The sequence below is a fragment of the Thermobia domestica genome, chromosome 11 (genome assembly GCF_964235325.1).
Source record: "Thermobia domestica chromosome 11, izTheDome1.hap1.1, whole genome shotgun sequence".
Lineage (NCBI taxonomy): Eukaryota > Metazoa > Arthropoda > Insecta > Zygentoma > Lepismatidae > Thermobia > Thermobia domestica.
Window position 1 is genome coordinate 36,681,412 of NC_137464.1, and position 17,562 is coordinate 36,698,973.

The following is a 17,562-nucleotide window of genomic DNA, read 5'->3' on the forward strand; positions in this document are numbered from 1 at the left end:
GCGTTCATGTGTTAACTCACCAAATAGTTTTTGTTATGTGTGTGGCCAGTTTGTAGTTAAAGGACAGTGTAGATCCATTACGCCATCGGTGAAACTAGCATATTATATATATTTCGGATGTCGTGTGGGAGATCAGGACAAAACTTGGGCACCCAACATAATTTGTGCGTCGTGCTACGTCACTTTACTTGCATGGGCCAAAGGGAAACGGAGGTTTATGAAATTTGCTGTACCAATGGTGTGGAGAGAACCCATCAACCATCTGGATGATTGTTATTTTTGTCTCACAGTAGTTAAGGGACATTCTAAAAAAAGCAAATACACAATAAGTTATCCCAACGTTAAATCCGCAATTAGACCTATTCCGCACGGGGATGAACTTCCACTTCCCGAGCCCCCTACCAACTGGGAAGAGATATGGCCAAAAGACTGATGACGATCATGACCTTGATGAACCATCGACATCAACATGTACATCCAAGGATCCAACGTTCATCCCTGACTGTGTTCGCGAGCCACATTTCATCCGACAATGTGAACTTAATGACCTAGTCCGTGATTTGCACCTGACAAAACAAGAGGTGGAACTTCTGGGATCAAGGCTCCAGCAGTGGAACTTATTGGATGCAGAAACGAACATATCAGTGTACAGGAAAAGGCATGTTCAATTTTCAAGCTATTTCTCAATGCAAGATAATGTGTGCGTATGTACGGATATAAATGGGTTGATGGCGGAGCTAGGAATGTTATTTATCGACGCGTCAAAGGTCAGCCTTAAAGCTGTCCTTTCACATAATGGAAATAAAAAACCTTCTATACCACTTGCGCACTCAGTGAAGATTAAGGAATCCTATGACACTATGTCAACTTTGCTAAATCTTATAAATTACAAGGACCATTGTTGGCAAATATATTGTGATCTCAAGGTAGTTGGTATTTTATTAGGACTGCAGTGCGGTTACACGAAGTACCAATGTTTTTTTATGTTTATGGGATAGCCGAGCTGATGACAAACATTATGAAGTGAAGGAATGGGAACCTAGAGTGAATTACGTACCTGGAGAATGCAACGTCAAATACGCTCCTTTGGTAGATCCTAATAAGATATTACTACCGCCACTTCATATCAAGTTAGGACTTATGAAAAACTTTGTCAAAGCCATGGACACATCTGGTGAAGGTTTCAAGTATTTGCGAGATAAGTTCCCTAACCTGAGTGATGCTAAGATTTCAGCGGGAGTGTTTATTGGTCCCCAAATTAGGAAATTAATGCTTGATGATAGCTTTGACAGCAAGTTAAACAGTGCTGAGCTAGCTGCCTGGACAGCATTTAAGTGTGTTGTGCGCAACTTTCTGGGCAATAACAAAGCTGAGAGTTACACAGAAATCGTACAGGACGATACAGAAATACAAAGAGTTGGGTTGTAGGATGTCTTTAAAAATCCACTTTTTGCACTCCCACCTCAGCTTCTTTCCTGCTAACCTTGGTGCTCTCAGCGACGAACAGGGGGAAAGATTCCACCAAGATATAATGGCAATGGAGAAAAGGTACCAGGGACGATGGGATCCTTCAATAATGGGGGACTATTGTTGGGGTCTTGTTAGAGAATGCAACATTTCTTACAAAAGAAGGAAGTAGTGTACGTTTTTGTAACCCAATGGAAGTTTCATATATTGTGATAGTTTTGATTGTCTTTTCATGACCTTTTGGTACATTTGTATTATTGTTTATTGTAAATTGCCACACTTGTAAATTATATTGTATTATATTTTATATATGTGTTTGTGGTAATAAAGCAAAACGTTTTACCTCAACTTAAGAGATCTGAAAGCATTACTATAAGGTGCAATAAACAGTACACACAGTATACATACAAACATATTTATTTCTCTAGAAAGAATAAAGCGATTATTACGAAACTTGGAGGGTTTGTTAAATATGAATCAAAGTATACTTAGGTATAATTTCTATGTTAGTATATGCAAGGGGACAAGATCTTGGGGTGTAAACTAAACGAAAAGGGAAATTTTTGAGGGATTTTCCCGAAAATCCCTCTGTTACGGGAAAATCGTACGTGATGGAGAAAAACCGAGTGCATATTCGAATTCAGCGCAAAAAGTTCCTTTAAGAACAGGTATTTCCTTTTATGTAACAAAACCTTTGTTAACTAGTGTTATTGGTCACTTTGAAATAGAGGCACGTTTGGTTTCCTTACAATACGTACGGAAGATTGTTTCCCTTTTGATTTTCGGCCTCTGATACTTCCTACGTGCGAGAAAAGTTTCATCTATTTCCACGGTTGCTCGGAGTCGTCCTATTTGGATGTTTTTAAAAAGTATTTTTTAAAAAAATCACTTGATTTGGACTCTTGAAAGGGAGGGGGTTCTGAAACTTTACCTCTTTTAGTTTCGTCTTATAGAGCCATGTATTACACTGGTACACAATAATGAATTCAGCCCTTTTTGTTTCAATTTAGTACTATATTTGAGACCACTTCAGAGAGTATCATCCAGAATTTTGAACTTAGGGGGGTGTTCAAAAATCTGAGAGGGTGCAATCTTACATTAAGGTCGTATACTATTATCGTCTTTCTAATTAGCTTTTTTTTTTTTTTTTTTTTTCAAACTTTAATGTTTGTTGATGCAATGAACGATTGCATTGGATTTCCTTTCTCAGCCAGAGCCAATTAGCTTCGACTTTCTCATGCTTGGTGTGACGTCGAGATGAAATCGTTGGCAATCAATTGATCAAACGTTGTTCTGACGATCACAGTCATGTAAAGGTTGATTTCTATTCAATCTTGCGTTGTGTGCTTTGCTTGAAAATTTATCTTGTCTATAGTAAATTCTTTTATTCTATTGGCGCTTAAGAACAAGAATTCAAAATCTTTTAAAAACCAAAATAGCAAGATTTTTAATGGTGTCTTCCGTTCCTGCCTAACAGCGTTTGCACACGTCCCCGGCAATGCCAGCACCGGAACCGGTGCTGCTTTGCACACACATCCCGGTAATGCCGGTGCCGAGAAGCAGTGTTGGGAAGTAACGTAACGCAAGTAACGCGTTACTTGTAACGCGTTACTTTTTTAGTAACGTTTCCTAGTAACGCGTTACATTTTTTCCAAAGTAACTGTAACGGTAACGCGTTACAAATTTTTAAGTAACGTACCTAGTTTGCGTTACTTTTTTTCCGTTACATTTCGGATGAGTAACTAAAATATATGTATATCTTTTTTCGGAAACAAATGTTTCTCTCCTGTAAGTGAATTTCTCACAATGAAACAATCGAGCCTGACCTACAGTCACAGTCACACAGAGAAACAGATAAATTTGTAGTGCCACTTGTGTTTTTTGAAGATGAGGACAGCGTTTGGGAAATCACGTGTAATGATTGCAAGCACCTGGAAGATTTTGTCGTAGATATTGACAGCTCCAAATCAATGCATTCAGTGAGTGAACTAGGAGTGCAATGATACCGGTAGTCTATTTTACTTTAATTGGTGTTGTTTTTATAAAGATGGAGAAAGAAAATATTTTATTGTTCGAATATTTGAAAGAATACTTTTTTGTTAAGAGCTGAGAATGATGGTGGACAGAATTTAAAAGTAAAGTGTGTGAAGTGCCCCGGCGGAAAATATTTATCAACAACTAGGGTGCCATAATTAACGATTTACAGTAAGAGGTTAATATGAATAAACTGTTTTGATGAGCAGACCTACTTTATTACTAGACAATAGTTTGCTGGTGATATGTAATATTGGAGTTCTTTCAGATCAGTTTGCTTATCCTAGAGTCCCGTTGATTATAGAGTAGTGTAATGTTTCTCTATATTCTTTATTTTTAATTTTACATACCAACATTGTTATTATTATATAATTAGTTTAGCAGAATAATTATAAGCAACCATTTTTTCTAACGCATAGGGATGAGCACGAGTCAAGCTAAAATTCGACTCGACTCAAATTCAAGTCGAGTTTCGAGTCAGGTCAAGGGTAATATCCTCGAGTCGAATTCCGAGCCGATTCAGTTTTTTTGCGTCGAGTTTCGAGTCCAGTCGAGTGTGATAAATGGCTCGTTCGTTTTAAGTCGTCTTGAAATCATGGCCTGATTACACTGGAAAACGAAAGCCATGGGAAATGTAAGCTAAACAGTAATATGGACTACTTTTAGTGTTGCTCACGAGATGGGACACTATTTGCATCTCGTCTCGTCTCGATAACGAGACCACAAGAGATTTTTTATAACAAGCTCAGCTCGGCTCGGCTCAACTGAGAAGATGGCTCGAGCTGGCTCGGCTTGGTAGGGATGAGCCATTTGCTCGGTTCGGCTCAATGAGCCGAGGGCTCTAGCCGAATCGGTTGGGTGAGCTGTTGGCTCGGCTTACTTCTCGGTTCTGGTCGATAGTGAATGAGCTGTGAGCCGAGCTGCTCGAGTCGTTGACAATTCTGAAGCCGGGCCGAGCAGTTTTGAAGATATTTGGCCAGTGCCCTATAACTTTTAACAGTGTTTGGCTCGAGCTCGAATACTCAACCTAGACCCTCAACCCAAATTCAGAAGCTCTGAACAATGTCCTTGACTCCTAGACTTCACGACAACCGAGGTTGGCAATCAACTATCTTTTTAGTATTCAAATACAAACCGCCTACCTTGCTTTTTATATACAGTGTTATAATAATAATAATAATAATAATAATAATAATAATAATAATAATAATAATAATAATAATAATAATAATAATAATAATAATAATAATAGCGGTAGTAATAGTAGTACGGAAAATTGAAGTCATAATATTTTTTCATATTTTTAAAGTTTCGGACCTAAAAGTAACGCGTTAGTAACGCGTTACTTTCGAAGTAAAGTAACAGTTACTTTTTTGGGGCAAGTAACGCGTTACTAACGCGTTACATTTTAAGAGAAAGTAAAGTAACTTGTAACGCGTTACATTTTTACAAGTAACTTACCCAACACTGCCGAGAAGTAGTTTGCGGTTGCCTATTCACTCAGTCCACAATCGTTCTATGAAACAAATGCCAGACTAGACACAGAGTACATGAATATTTTTATTATAATCTATAGGGTAAAGCAGCATGCAACCACAAGACTGGAATTTTTTTTGTTCTGTTTGTGCTTTTTCATCTTGCTTTTCCATGTGCTTCTTTTGTGCTTTTCCATGTGGTTCTGTTTTAGTTTTTATTTACTTTAATTTTATTTACAACCTTCGTTATGCTTGGGAATGCCTACTTCTACGATTATGGAGATTTAAACCCTTGTTTTCTTATTATGAAGGTTATTCATACCCTACATACTGGGTTGCATAATTAACAGGTTAAACACTGGGCAACGATCCTAGATTCATAATTTCTGCATATATCCATTTTGTTCATTTCCGCCATGTTAATTTTTTTTAGTATGACTTCATATATGCCAAGACATATTCTCTATCAAAACGAATGCAACGACCCTTTTGTTTAACTCGTTTAAGTAAGTTTCGGCTGTAGAAGATAACAAATTAATATACATACATACATCTGTGAAACTCACTTTCCACGTTGCCGTAGCAGGGCAATTCAAAGAAGATCCGAATTTCCCTTGCTGAGAATTTATCTAAATTGCAGGCCGCTATACTTGTACCTCACAGCCATTTTGATAATTTCATTCTTCAATATGTATTGAAGTGATGTGAAAAAAAGAAAATAACAGAAAAAACTGAAGTAAACAAAAAATCCAAATACAGAAAAAGAAACAAGAATACACAACGTCTCGCCACTCACTCACTGTGGCTAGATTCAAGAAACCTATCAGCAAGCCGGCTCCGGCATTACCGGCTGCGTGTGCATCCACGCATAAGAAAGCACTGCCGCCGACAAAACCGGAGCCGACACCAACATTGTTGGCGGCTAGGCCGACTACATTTGCCGGTCCCGGCAGTTCCACCGGCTTTTTTGCCGGGTCGGAAAGCGTGTGCAAACTACCATTTGATTACTTTGCCGCCGGCGTTGTCGGAACCGGAACTGGCATTGCCGGAGACTTGTGCAAATGCTCTAAAGGCCCTCCAGCACTTTGTAGAAAATATTTTAAATGATCTTATCTTTAGGCCGAACGATAATCTTTTGAGACTAGGAATTCCGTCCAGGGAGGGATTTTTTCAAAATAATTTTTCTTTAGTAATTGTAACAGATTCTGTAAGAAGAATAACTATTTCTTTAAGTTTTATCATAAATTTTAGATGTTATTCTACTTATTCTTCTCTAAAGAATAAGTAGAGTTCTGAGTTCTGTATTAAGAGTGTTATTCACATCTACTTTATAGTAAAAATGAATGTGATTTTCTAAAAGCACCTGCAGAGAAATGGAAAACTGAGTGGCTCCGTTGCAACACAGTCACTGAGACATTGACATTGTAACTGAGACAAGCATAAAACAAATTTAATTCTGTCTAATATCAAGTGATTTCAGAACATTTTATTTAGTTTTCCAGTAGTTTACCTCCAACATGCTAAGGCTCGCAGTCAGGGGTGGCTTTAGGATTTCAATTTTGGGTAGGCCCGCTCCCTCACACATTAATACATATGCACATTTGATTGATTAATGACAATAGGAAATTACTTATACAGTAGTGGTTGATGCTATTTATTAAATAATTATTTACCATTAATATAAAAAGTGGAAAATATATGTACTCTTTATTGTATCTTTTAGTGTTTATATATTTTAAAAATTTTTTTGAGTAGGTCCGTGCCTATCCAGCCTACCCACTGAAACCGCCACTGCTCGCAGTACGTAAAAGGTGCCACAGTTCACATCCTCAAGGCATGTTTGGCCATATATTAAGCAAGCAATGCAAAAGGATGCGTAAGACGGCCATTATCCCCGAATATCCGACCTTTTGATTTGATTGAAACTACAAAAAACATACAAGTATTTCAATATTGATATTTTGTGTTGCTGCTATTTACATTGGCAATATAAATATGAAAATAGAAGTATATATGATGCTATTGCATATAGTATAGGATTATGTATATACGAAAAATCAGCTGATAAGGTGATGCCGAAAAAGGAGTTGTGATGTAGAATATTAACATTCTTTCTTAAGAGTCGTCTTATGCATCCTTTTGCATTGTTTACTTAATATATGGCCAAACATGTCTTCAGGATGTGAACTGTGGCACCTTTTATGCACTGCGACTCTTAGCATGCTAGAGATGAACTACTGAAAAAGTGAACAAAAGCTTGATGTGAAATAATTTGATATTATACCGAATTAACTTTATTTTATGTTCGTTTCAGTTATAATGTCAAACGGCTTTCTTGCAACTGGGTCGATCAATTTTCCATTTGCCCGCAGGTATTTAAAAAAAAATCACATTCATCTTTACCAAAGTAGATGTGAATAGCACTGCTAATAAAGAACTGTATCTTCGGCATTTTTCTGAGAAGAACAAGAAGGATAACATCTAAAATATATGATGAAACTTGGAGAAATAGTTATTCTTCTTACAGCCTCTGTTAGAATTATTAAACAGATTATTACGAATGTAGGATAAAATTCAAGAGGACAAACCCAAGGAAAATTCAGACAAAACGAACTGAAGTCAAGCGACAAAATCATAGGCACAGATTAATAATAAATTATTATTTTTTTCCTTCAATTGTTATGCATCTAAAATGTTATCTGAAATTCTTCACTTTACGGAAATAACATTTTTTTAAATGCTGAAAACCTAATAAAAGACATAAGACTGTTATAGTAAGTATATATTTCACTTTTGATCTTTGCTAAATAAAGATCTTGATCAGTATTTCAGAATTAAAATAAATATTTATACATTACTCAAAATAAAGACTGCTATATGCTACCACACAAGAATGACTTTTTCTAAAATCAAATAGCATCACAGTTATTTTTCGTAAGTAAAATGAGTGGTCTTACTGTAATATGATAAACGTATTTCAAATGTGTTAAAGGTATAATAAATAGAAATACCCAGAACTTTTTAAATAGGTATGTGTGAAAGTAATTAAAGCTAATCTGCCCTTTCAATATAACATTTTTACGTTGTTTTTTTTTTTTCAGCATTTTAAAAGAAAGAAAAAGTTATTTCAGTTGAAAAGTACAGAAAACATTTTAGAATATACAGTATGACATTTGAAGGGAAAATAATCATATAGGATGTGCACTGGTACATCCAATATATACTCCTGTGATTTTGTTCTCGGCAAAATTTTCCTTGCATTTTGACCGTTTGGATTTAGTTCCCGCCCTCGTTGCTGTAACCATTTTATACATGAGTTCCGATCTGCATACAAACACGGTATAGGAGTTAAGCTTCTCGGTGCTGCATTTCCCTAAAAATTTCCTCTTCGCATAGAATTCCCTGTCTCCAAAGATTAGGCAAACGGGAATTCCCGTTCTGACTAAAGATATGGTTATTTACAATATTTTCTACAAAGTCCTGGAGAGCTTTAGACAGAAGAAGAATGAATCTTTTAAATATTGCACCCCTCTAGTTGGGGCTGTAAGGAATTTATTTCCGGGGGTGTCCGAAAATTTTAGGGGGTGTAGACAAATCACTGACTCCAGAGCTAGGAATGTGGCAACACTTTCTCCCACATGCAGTCAAGTCTCGACTCTAGTGCGAATCGAAGCACGAAAAGCATTTCAATATAGGCAATGATTGTATTATTACTTTTATTCATTACACTAAGCATTTAGGTTTTTAAATGAATGAATAAGAAGGAGCATAGGAAACCATTACAGTTCACACACAATCCATGTTCTGTTTTCCTTACCCATTTCTTACCTTAAATGTTTAGTAAACATGTTCTCACCTTTAGGAGGATTGAATATTTGGAGCTACTTTCTCTACAGATAAAAACTGCCTAATTAATTACAGATGGTAGAATGGCTCTGTATAATATATGTATACTTACAGCTGCAACTTCAGCGACAAGGCCTACAATAGATCTGATTGGCGGCCTGCAAACTTTTTGCCCTTTCTCTTGACAGCATAGCCGAGGAAAACAGTCCATTAATGTTTCACATGGCTTTACAAAGAAGTCTAGAAACGATGGTGGTGCAGGACTACACTGGACGTATTCAAGCATGTTCATCAAAGCTAGAAATAATTGTTAAAAAGTTGTAAAATATTTGTTCCAGAATTGTTTTTAAAAAGTCATATTGTTAATATATTTTCGAAGTTAAAATATTTTAAATGCAAACATGTGTCAATTTTACTCTTACACGACCCGTACTGATTATGTATCAAGTCAAGAGAGTGTTGTATGCTGATGTCAATTTTCAGCATTTGCTATTATTACCCATTGGTGAATGGACTGGATTAACATTCTTCTTTTATTGATTATATATATTCAACATTATTCAAAAATTACTTTAAATATTGTAATTAGTGAAATTATTTTCAAAATTTTACATTAATGCAAATAATTAAATGTCCACGCTCAATAGATTAAGTCAAGATTTATTTTCACAATTTAAGTTCAAATTGTTGGTAGAACTCAAACGTACTATTCTATCAAACATATACAAAAGCATTCAAACAAATTGAAAATTTTCATGTAAAAAAAAAAAAAAAAAAAAAAAAAAAAAAAAAAAAGAGAGAGAGAGAGAGAAAAAACTTAATTAAGCCGTTTGTTAACCATCACCTCAACATTATAAAAAAAACAGAAATAGTCATTCTTTAAGTGTTAAAACAACATCATTTAAGACTTAACATCTCCAGCTGAAATCTTCAATGTAAGTGCTTCTTTTTATTATTATTATTATTATTATTATTATTATTATTATTATTATTATTATTATTATTATTATTATTATTATTATTATTATTATTATTATTATTATTATTATTATATCCTATCATTATTACACTAAAACTTTAACCTTAAAATATCATATTAGCCTTTTAAAAATACTTCTTATCTTAGAAGATTGTGTAAATAATTGCTTCTAAATACTAAACACCAGGCAAATACATCATGGGCGGAGTTACGGGGGGCATTGCCCCCCAACTTTTTGACAAAACATAAAAGTGCCATCTATAAGATGGCCATCTACCAAGACCTCCAAGACCGACCAAAGGTATGCCCCCCACTGCCCCCTCAGCTCCGCCTATGAAATGCATCAAAAGATTATAACCATGAGTTTTAATGATCTGCTTTTGTCTTTGGCCAGTAATCTCTACAAAATTTGGTGACTAGGCTTAATCTAAATATAAAAATTCAAAAGCTCAAGTAGTCATCACTAGTGATTCTTTTTAATAAATGATCTGTACGTATAAATATTTGAACTTATTAAAGATGTAGAGTGGTATAAACAAGTACATTTCTTCTGTCCATTGTATCAATAAATGAAGGCATTTGAGAACTAACTAATGATTTGAATAACAATGAAAGCGAGAAAAAAAATTTCTTTCCTCGTCTTTTATAGTGAAGAGTCCATTCAGTATTTCCTTTTCCTTTTTAATATGCGTAAGACAAAAGGTAATACCACTATAATTTGTAGGACTTTGTGAATTGGAACTTAAAAAGTGCTATGAATTAGAGAGGTTTGATCATTGCCTTATATATAATTTACCTCATATACATCTTCGTCGTACTGTGACGTCATAAGATTTTCTCAGCATGATAAAAAAAAAATCTCTCCACATTATGTCACAATTTTATAGTCTTTAAGGACTTTCCAATATCGCAGAGTGATTCCCATGGTCTGGTGTTTCTCGATGTGTAATGTTTGATACATAACAAAATGTAGAACTCAGATCAACGTTACCACAAATAACCATACACACATGCACAAAAATAAAATAAAATATTAGGCGTATAATACTTCTGCGTTCAACGCGACCTAAGTGTCAACATTTAAATATTTAGTTTGCATTAATATCCACCCGCAATGTACCAAATTTTCATGGATTTCCGTGCTGAACTACTGGAGAAGTACATTTTACCTTGTTGCTTCGTGCGTATCCCGCTTAGATGACTACTAAAAATCTTCTAACGAAAAAAAGAGGGAGTATGGATAGATACGAGTATTGTGTGCGAGAGAGAGGGAGGAAGAAGGGAATGAAGGGAGGTAAAAATATTGCAAAGTGACAACATGGTGATGTATCCCTAACTTGGTGGCCAGCAGATACGTTTTAATAATTAATTCATTGCTAACTTTAGATCTGGACCACAATCAATAAATCATTGTGATGTTAAGAAATAGTCAGTTTTCTAGTGGTCACTTTTTCATTCCGTGTGCAATTTAATGGTAGAGTATTGTGGATGGTATCATTTTGTTCCTTATAAGGTAGGAAATGAGAAAAGTGATGGTGGACATGTCAGACCCGCGACTAGGAGGGGGAGAGGGTGGGGGAAGATGATGAGTCATCGTTCCCTTAACCCCTTATAACTTCGATCCTAATCATTCGATTTTAATTTTCTTTCTTTAAAAAGAAAGGTCTAAGTACGTTCTACAACCGTTCTACCACAGAGGCTGATACAAAAAATATATTTCATGCACTCTTCGTAAGTTTAAATGGAGCACAACTCTAAAGATAAGTTCCCCTTATACTGATATCCTAGTACTAGCGATGAATTTCTACCCTCAACTTCCACAGGATATCTGGTTTGTTGTCTCAGGAGCTAAATCACGTAAGATTTCTGTTAATAATAATAATAAATTTTATTGCAGAAACATCTGAGAACATCAGATATATTACAATCGTCAGAAATAGAAGTTGAAAATTTTAGAGTTACATATATAACATACCATAATATACCATAATATAAACAAAGATCACTACATAACAGACGCGAATATTTCAACTATCAATTTTGAGTTCAAAAAATTCTTCAACACTATATATACAATTATTAATAAGTAATTTCTGTACTTCTTTTTTAAAAGCCAGAAATGGAAGTTCTCTTAGAAATATAGGTAGAAAATTATAAAATTTAACTGACATATAGTAAAAGGTCTTTTGTGTCTTAGTATATTCACATCTAAATAATCCTAAACAGTTCCTGTTTCTAGTTTGATAAGTATGAGAGTACCCTAACTCATTGTAAATATGATTGTTTTCCTTAATGTAAAGCAAACATTGGTATATGAAAATTGCAGGCACTGTCACAATTCCTAATTTAACGAAACTTGACCTACAATGTGCACGATTAGGGAGACCGAGCATTAATCTTACACATATATTTTGTATTTTCAATAGACTTTTAATGGAGGACTGATGACCCCAAAGTATCGTTCCATAACTTAAATGACTGTGAATTTGCGCATAATAAACAGTTTTAAGTACCTTTAAACTTACGCACAATCTCAATCTACGAATTAGATAAACTCCTTTACTAGCTCTAGATTCTACCTTAAGGATATGGTCGTCCCAGTTCAAATGATTATCAATTAAAAACCCCAAAAAAGGAGCGGAATATTTTTTAAGTTCTGCATTCGAATTTTTGTTATTGTAGGTAAGCACAAGTCTTTGATCTTATCAGAGTTAATACAAAGCAAGTTGGAAGTACACCAGTCTTTAATAATATCTGAGGTGATGTTTAATATAGACTGAACTGAGTCTTTCTGTCGTGAGTTAACACAAATATTGAGATCATCAGCAAATAAATAACTATTAACGAAGGGTGAAGCGACGTTGTATGGGAGGTCATTGATATAAATAATAAAAAGAATCGGACCAAGAATAGATCCCTGAGGTACTCCGTATCTGACAGGCAGCAGATTAGACTCTTCCCCTTCATAAACAACTCTCTGATATCGTCCATTTAAATACGAATGAAGAAGTGACAGAGCTGCGTTATCAAAACCATAGAATTCTAGTTTTTGCAACAAAATATCATGAGACACCGTATCAAATGCTTTCGATAGATCATATAGTTTTACATGAACAAAGTTTTTACTGTCCAACCCAGAAATACAATTTACCAAAAACGAGACAGCAGCCTTAACAGTTCCTAGTCCGGATCTATAGCCAAATTGAGAATTACTAAATAAATTATTATGTTCAAAATAGTCAACAATCTGCTCATTCAAAACCATCTCAAAAACTTTAAATATAACTGGAACCAGTGAAATTGGTCTATAGTTATCAAGAGAAGACTTATTTCCTTTTTTCATTATAGGTACTACTTTCACTAATTTAAAGCATTCAGGAAAATAACAGTCTAATATACAAGAGTTTATAATGTGAGTTAAAGGTTCCTTTATGAAATGTACTCCATATTTTAACATAATAGGACTCAGATTATAAATATCCTCACATCTACTGCTACTCATTTTAATAATCGCTTTCTCAATATCTTTTACTTCAACTGGATGAAAATTAAACGTAGTGGTTGGTTTAGACAATTTATTTAAATAAAAACCTGAATCATTATTATGAGGATATGATGAAACTTCCCTCAGTATCTCTTCAATTTTGTTAACAAAAAAGTTATTAAATTCAGAGGCATTCAACTGGTTGTCAGAGATTTTTATGTTACTGCATATAGGATAACTTTCTTTTTTTTACGATATTCCACATTGCTTTAGACTTATTGCCAGAGTTGTTGATGGTATTATCATTAACCTTAATTCTAGTTTCTCTCACTAGTTTATATAACTTTTTCTTACTAATTTTATATAAATTCTTTATGACACTTGAGCCAGTACTACTATAATAGTCGTATGATATATCAAGCGTTCGGTCGCAAACGAGATCGCATTCTCCCTCAGGGACTGATATCACCAGATCATTTTATGATAAAACGAAAATAAGTTTCTTTAATACATTTATGGACGCTGATGAGACAGTATTTAACGTTTTGTCATCCCTGGGAAAAGATACTTTTAATGAAAACATGTTCCGAGTTCTGGAAGCATTTATGCACTCTGTACACTTAAAAATCCCAAAGATAACGTCCCTGAAAAAATAGTGGTGTTTTTTCACTAAAAAGCAAGTCTATTGATCACGCGTGCCTCCAACACAAGATATTCCGCGTCCGGCCGTAAAAAGAGCACATTTTCAAGCCCTAATATCGCGTAAAGCACATATTGCGAATCCTGACCTACCTACAGTGACTGACTGGAGTTGGAACGTTAATGGGAAAGGGCAATAAGAGACAATAATGTGTGATATTCCTTGTGGACCTAAAGAACTTCTCTCAGCGATGAACTTGAATCAGGGTTATGAGATGGGTACCTCGAAGCGGACTACGCAGATAGGGAATCTGTTACTAGGATAACGCGAAGGAAATAATCTCTCGTGACACAAGAAGGCACTGAACACTGTCATAATTCGATTAAGGGAATCCCTTTGTTATGTGACTTGTATTCTTTTCTTTTATGAACCAGTCCGTTCGTCTTTCGACCTGCTACCGATCGGTTGAACAGCGTAAAATCCCTGTGACGTGAAGGAACGGAAATCAGGAAATGTTTGTGTTTCCTTTGTTTCCGTTTTAACCATTTCTTGTTTTTTCTTAGTGCGTTCTGAATGTGGTGTCATAGTGTAGGGTAGCGTATATTAAAATATTAAGAATAATTAATGTTATGAAGATTGAAGTAAGAAGGACAACTTCGGATTCTGGAAGTGTCCCGATCACTAACGTGTGGATTCACACCAGAAGAAGAGTGTCCTTTATTTTTCAGTAAATGAATATAATAAGAAAACATATGACTGGAGTACTTATTCCATGATAATTAAAACATATTTCTAAAATACTTATGAACATCTACAGAATTAATATTAATATGGATCACATAATATAATAATAAATTGTAGAAATAGGTGTAATGGTAATTAAAATATATTAATTGCTTCTCTTGAGTGAAATATTAGATTTTGTATACTGTTCTTTTCCTTACGTTTTATAGGCTGACGATTTTGATTTTGAAAATAAAAATTTATTCGTATTTCATGCTCCTTTTATAAATTTAGCTATTTGGCATAAATAAATACTACAAAAATGATTATTTTGTCAAATGAAATATTTTTTCTTATGAAAAATTCTTTCTTGCCAGAACTGCTACATTTACGTAAAAGATGTTAATAACATAATGTATAGAACGTACTTAGACCTTTCTTTTTAAAGAAAGAAAATTAAAATCGAATGATTAGGAGCGAAGTTATAAGGGGTTAAGCGAACGATTACTCATCATCTTCCCCCACCCCCTCACCCCTCCCAGTCACGGGTCTGACATGTCCACCGTCACTTTTCTTATTCCCTACCTTATAAGGAACAAAATGATACCACCCACAATACTCTACCATTAAATTGCACACGGGATACCAGTAGAAAACCCATTAAAAAGGGCATACGGTATTGCCTAAATTAGTTTTGGTCAAATGCCAGTCCGCAAAAATGTGAGATTCAATTTTTAACCGCATGTTGGCCATCATAATACACATGAATCGAGACGATTTTAAACTTGAAAATAATAATAATAATAATAATAATAATAATAATAATAATAATAATAATAATAATAATAATAATAATAAAATTAATAATAATAATGTTTGGTCACCAAGCCCATTCTACAAGATAAGGCCGTTAGTTACAGGCTGATTTTTTTTTTAGAAAAATTCAGAATTTCGTACATAAACTTACTGTTAAATGTTTGTATAACAGTATAGCCCTAGCTATACTAGACAGAAGCACGAAGAAAAGTACATAGATGCAAAAAATGTATTAACCCCATTCAGCGAACTGTCGCCTGGGCATGGTTCTTACTTTACCCTGTTCCGGAGTGCATTATAGATAGGTTATCACTGGTTAACTACCTTAATATTTCAGTGAGATTTTTCAAGTTTTCTATTTTTACATTTAAAAAAAACTGAAAATTGTAAACTTTTTCCAGGAATAAAAGAGAAGTCCCCACCCAACCCGCCAGAGACGCTTTCTTTTAACAGCATAGGTTGTTTTTAGGTATAATATCATATCGACTGTGCAAATACAATACTCTTTGTAGCGTTCATGTACATAATTACTTACGTGTAAGATTTTCTCCATAGGGAAGTTTGTCCCATTCAGGTGATGCAGTGCGACAGTACTTAACGTTGTCAGCATCTGGGCAACAAAGCCGTGGCCAACACTCATCGTCGGTTGTGCAGTTTTTCACAGGGCGCCATTCCATAAAAGGATTTTTGGGGCATTCTCGGGGTATTATTCCTAATATTGCTGAAAGAACGAGAAACTGGACATTATTAATACAATTTTTTTTTTTTTTAACTTGAACAAGTGTAGATAATTTATATTTGCAAAACTTTAAGAGTCAGTGTAGAATGGAAACAAATCTCTACCAGTACAGTTTCTTCAATTCTTGGGAGCTAGACAATTATATTATGATTTTTTTTCTAAATTCGTTTATTTATTTTTACTTCTTTTTAATGAATGTGATAGATATCTTTATGTATCTTAATTGGGTGTTTTGATATTTTTACAGTAAATAAAGAGTTATTCAAAAAGTGTACTGGTTTTGGATCGTCTGGCAAATCTTTGTTTCTCGGTTGCCGGCACTGTTTTGTATTGTTGCTCTACCCACAAACATTCCCATTGTCGCCTTAGTCTGAATTTCTGCCATTTCTTCAGTCTGTGTCTAGCCATTGAGCAGTTTACTATAGCGCAACGTGTACTAATTGTGAAAACTTTTTATCAGAACGGATCGCCTCATTTCGTGTAATGCTGACCAGAATGACCCCCGAGATCATGCGACTTAACTCCTTGTGACTTTTTTCTTTGCAGTACTCTTAAATCATTGGTGTCTGTCAATAAACCCCGTTCCATTCGTGAATTAAAAGAGGAAATTCGAGGATTCATCGGCGAAATCCAAGTGGAAACTTGTCAGGCAGTCATAGCGAATTTCACGAACAGAGTTATTGCATGTCAGCGCAGTAGAGGAGCTTATATGCCCGACGTCATTAACCATACCTGAAATCGGAATGTGTGATGAACATGTTTATGAATTTTGTTAGTGTGTTTTGAAAAAATAAAGTTCATAATTTGATGTAACAAAACTTTCATGCTTTTTGAATAACCCCATATTAACAATATAACAAAATAAAAATTACAAAATTTAAAAAAAAATCTTGATATATTGACGGCCACAGAAGTTAAATTGAAATAAGCAAATTTTAATTAAACACTACTATAAAATGAATATGGTTTGCACCAGCAGAGGTTATTTTGCACCGTGTAGAAAGTTTCTTTAATGGAGTTCTCACAGTCCATTCTGTGACCATTACGCTTCGGGGTGATTACATACAACGGATTCCACGTTAATCAATAGGTCCACGTCTCATATAGTCTCTCTGCTGAAAGGGACGTTAAACTAAAAATCTAATCTAGCCTAACAACAACATATATTGCGCAGATTCAGCGTTGCCATTAGTATTTCCAATTCATCAAGCAATTAAGAGAGGACTGTAGCATCACAAGAGAGATAAACCAAAATAATTTTCTTAGTTTCTGTTATCTTTGGAAGCACTAAGTATCATTATATTCGATTTCAACTTATCCCAAGAGCAAGGTTAACGGATGTTCTTTGTTGACTGGTGA

At 34.7% G+C, this 17,562-nt stretch overlaps 1 protein-coding gene across 1 annotated transcript in view; it reads right to left on the minus strand.

Moving 5' to 3' along the window:
• The window catches only part of LOC145664052 (uncharacterized), a 97,738-nt gene that overhangs the window by 11,158 nt on the left and 69,018 nt on the right, over positions 1 to 17,562 (minus strand). The window contains exons 10-11 of the mRNA XM_081730378.1: positions 16,000 to 16,185; positions 8,935 to 9,119 (exon numbers count right to left, since the gene is read on the minus strand). Coding sequence (XP_081586504.1) covers positions 8,935 to 9,119; positions 16,000 to 16,185 — 371 coding nt within the window. The remainder of the gene's footprint in view (positions 1 to 8,934; positions 9,120 to 15,999; positions 16,186 to 17,562) is intronic.